Consider the following 3003-nt stretch of genomic DNA (forward strand, 5'->3'; position numbering starts at 1 on the left):
CTCCTCAGTGTTGTGTGGTTAAAAGGCCATTGCAGCTACCAGCTATTTACATCCCATCTGGCGGCCTGCGCGGGACAGACAGGCCGACTCATTCCTAAAGACAAAAACCAAGAAGTGTAAAATGAACTCTTTCACTCGTTCTCAATTTAGCTGCACAACTTGTGTTTTCTTCCCTCCAAAATAAGTTACAAAAGGGCTTCTTCGTCTCCCCCCTTTTTCTCTCTTTTCTCGCTCATTCTTTATATATTTTTTTTTAATCCACACTCATTTGCATGCGCCGAGGCCGAGGAGGGGGGTCTGGATGTATAATCTTCCTGCATTTAGTAGCCTGTAATCCCGACGCCGTTCTGTGATGTGATTTTTTTTTTTCTTCTTCTTCTCTCCTCGTGGTCCCCCATGAACAATTAACTTGTAATCTCCACAAACATACATTCTGTCGCTGCAGAGATGAGACGCAGAAACACCCATGGGACCCGGCGGACAAACTGCTCCGCGCTCCCCGAGGCGGATCACTTTCCACTGCGACATGGAGCCATTCAACTGCAGGCTCCATCAGGCTGCAGCCGAGTCCCTCGTTTCACCCTCATGTCCGCCCTCTTTAACGTTGTTGCGTTTAAATAAACGCAGCCGGGCCGTGTCTGCTGGTGTTGTGGCGCGACGTGTAAGTGCGCAGAGGAGAAACAAAACGACGAGTTGACATATCGGCCGATTGTTTTGAAGTGGTTTGTGGGTTGCAGGGGGATCACCTGGATATGTGTTGTTGGGCTTCCCCCACTTAATTGGCTGTGTCCAACATATTTATTCTAATATACGGACAAATAGCATTAAAGTTCTGCTATTCTCATTCATAGAAAACGTTTTATTGGGGTTCGAATAATTTAAAGGGGGAAAAAAAGTTTAATTCGTCCGCTTGTTGATCCATTTTTACATATTTTGTCCAGAATTAATACACATTTGTTCGATTTTTTGTAAAGTGACGATCTCTGCGGAATGTAATTCTCTTATTATTTTAGTTAGCGTTCAGTGGAAATGTGAAAGTTGGCACGTCGTTACGTTATTATAATCTGATGGCTTTATTTAGTTCGAGATGTCACACAAACTTATTTCTAATTGTTTTTGTTCCTGGAAATCTGAGAGAATTTGATATGTTTTAGCTGAAATAAAGGAATCTATTTTTGGAGTTTAAACATTTACTTTGATCTGAAAATAAACCCACGTTTGTATGTCAATGCTGTCAATGTGCACATTTTAAAATAAAAGTCAATTCATAGTTAAAATGTTTCTATGCTACACGTCAAGAAATATAAATTATTGACACATGTTAATAGTGAGTGTTTAAGAGTGACATAAAAAGAAAAGAAAAGAGGAGAAGACAGAGAGATATGATCCATAATTTCAGTTTTATTGAAATGTCATCCAGGGACGCTGGGCGATAATAAATATTTCATCAATCAACAATGTACAAAAATAAAGACACGGGGTCTCTGGGCATAACAAAGTCAGTTCAGCAAAAAACAATCATGCTGTGATAATTATATCATCATGCAAAACAAAGAGAGAGAGAGAAGAAATAAAAACAAAACAATTGGACACACAGTGAGCCACGAAATGAAAAATAAATCTAAAGAATTTTAAAACAAATTTCCGCGGAGTCATTTTAGCCAAACACATGAATGTCATTATATTCATTTACAACTCGAGTTTAAAGTCCTTGGTACAAGGCACAGAGAGCATTCTTCGTTTTCACAAAATGACGCCTGACACAAAACGAAAACAAAAAGGTCAAATGAAAGCAACATGTCCATGCAGCCTCCTCCACCTCTCCCACCGTGACGTGGAACTACAACTCAGTCAAACACGAGAGCATCGTGGCGTCGTGTTGCACGACACACATCTTGTTCTTTTTTTTATTTATTTTTTTACCTTCAATTGGCAAATGCATCAGTCTTTATAAGTCCTTGTTACAAGGAGGAAAATAACGTGTTTTTTTTCTTCTCATACGCCCAACAAGAAAACAGACTAAACAACAACATGCACAAGTGATGCCAACTCCACCCTCATGCCCTGAATCCTCTATTTACAAACACCGCCTCGTCTCTCAAGCCTCCGCGTGCCTGGCAGACATCATTTCATCAGGTCCTTGCCCTCCACTGCGAGTCTCGTGAGGCCGGCAGAGGTGATGGGGATGTGCGGTGGAGGGGGCACCTGGCAGATGGTGCAGGGACACGGCAGTCCGGCCCAATGCTGGAAGCCGGGGCCCAGCTGCAGGGGCACGGCCGGGGAGCTCTTCATCAGCGGGTGGGGTGCCCGGATGGACGTGATCCCCGGCAGCGAGCTCGACAGCGTGGACGACGTGGAGGTGGTCAGCGCGCTCCCGAGGAGAGGGTGCACCTGGTGCGCGGCGGCCGCGGCCGCGGCGGCGGCGGCGGCCGCGGCCGCGGCGACGGGGCCTCCGGGGTGTCCGCTTGCGCCGACGGTGCCGCAGTGGAAGGCCGAGTTGTGCCCCCCGTAAATGTCCCCCACCAGCCGCTTCATCTCGTCCAAGGAGCTGTTGAGCATCAGGATGTAGTTCCTGGCGAGAAGCAGCGTGGCGATCTTGGACAACTTCCGCACCGAGGGCCCGTGCGCGTAGGGCATCACCTCGCGCAGGCCGTCCATGGCCAGGTTGAGGTCGTGCATGCGCTTGCGCTCCCGGCCGTTGATCTTGAGACGGAGATGGTACATGTCCTCCTCGGTGACCGGCTTCTTCAGTTTGAAGTTGTTGCTGCTGCTGCTGCTGCTGCTGCTGCTACTGCTGCTGCTGCTGCTTCCGACTGACTTGGGGTCTCCAGACCTCAGGAGATCACTGGCGCTCAGCTTCTGGCGCAGCTCTGCGCTCTGCGTGGATGAGGAGACGGAAGAGCCTACGAGGCGGTGATGATGATGTGGGTGGTGCTCTCGGAGAGACATGACGTCCATGTCCGGGGAAGAGGCTCTGCTGCTCGCGCTGGAGTCTGAATTCAT

General features: G+C 47.8%; 1 protein-coding gene across 2 annotated transcripts; it reads right to left on the reverse strand.

Moving 5' to 3' along the window:
- Nucleotides 1–2124: 2124 nt before the first annotated feature.
- olig3 (oligodendrocyte transcription factor 3) lies at nucleotides 2125–3003 on the reverse strand. Of its 2 annotated transcripts, XM_068568511.1 has the most exons (2): nucleotides 2819–3003; nucleotides 2125–2776 (listed from the first exon to the last, which is right to left on the reverse strand). In XM_068568511.1, the coding sequence occupies exons 1-2, from the start codon at nucleotides 3001–3003 to the stop codon at nucleotides 2125–2127; spliced, it is 837 nt and encodes a 278-aa protein (XP_068424612.1). The 2 variants fall into 2 exon arrangements, with proteins under 2 accessions (XP_068424612.1, XP_068424610.1); XM_068568509.1 differs by having other exon boundaries at nucleotides 2125–3003.

Source organism: Clinocottus analis, unplaced genomic scaffold (genome assembly GCF_023055335.1).
Source record: "Clinocottus analis isolate CAN_PGR_092001 unplaced genomic scaffold, fCliAna1.0.p SCAF_8, whole genome shotgun sequence".
NCBI lineage: Eukaryota > Metazoa > Chordata > Actinopteri > Perciformes > Cottidae > Clinocottus > Clinocottus analis.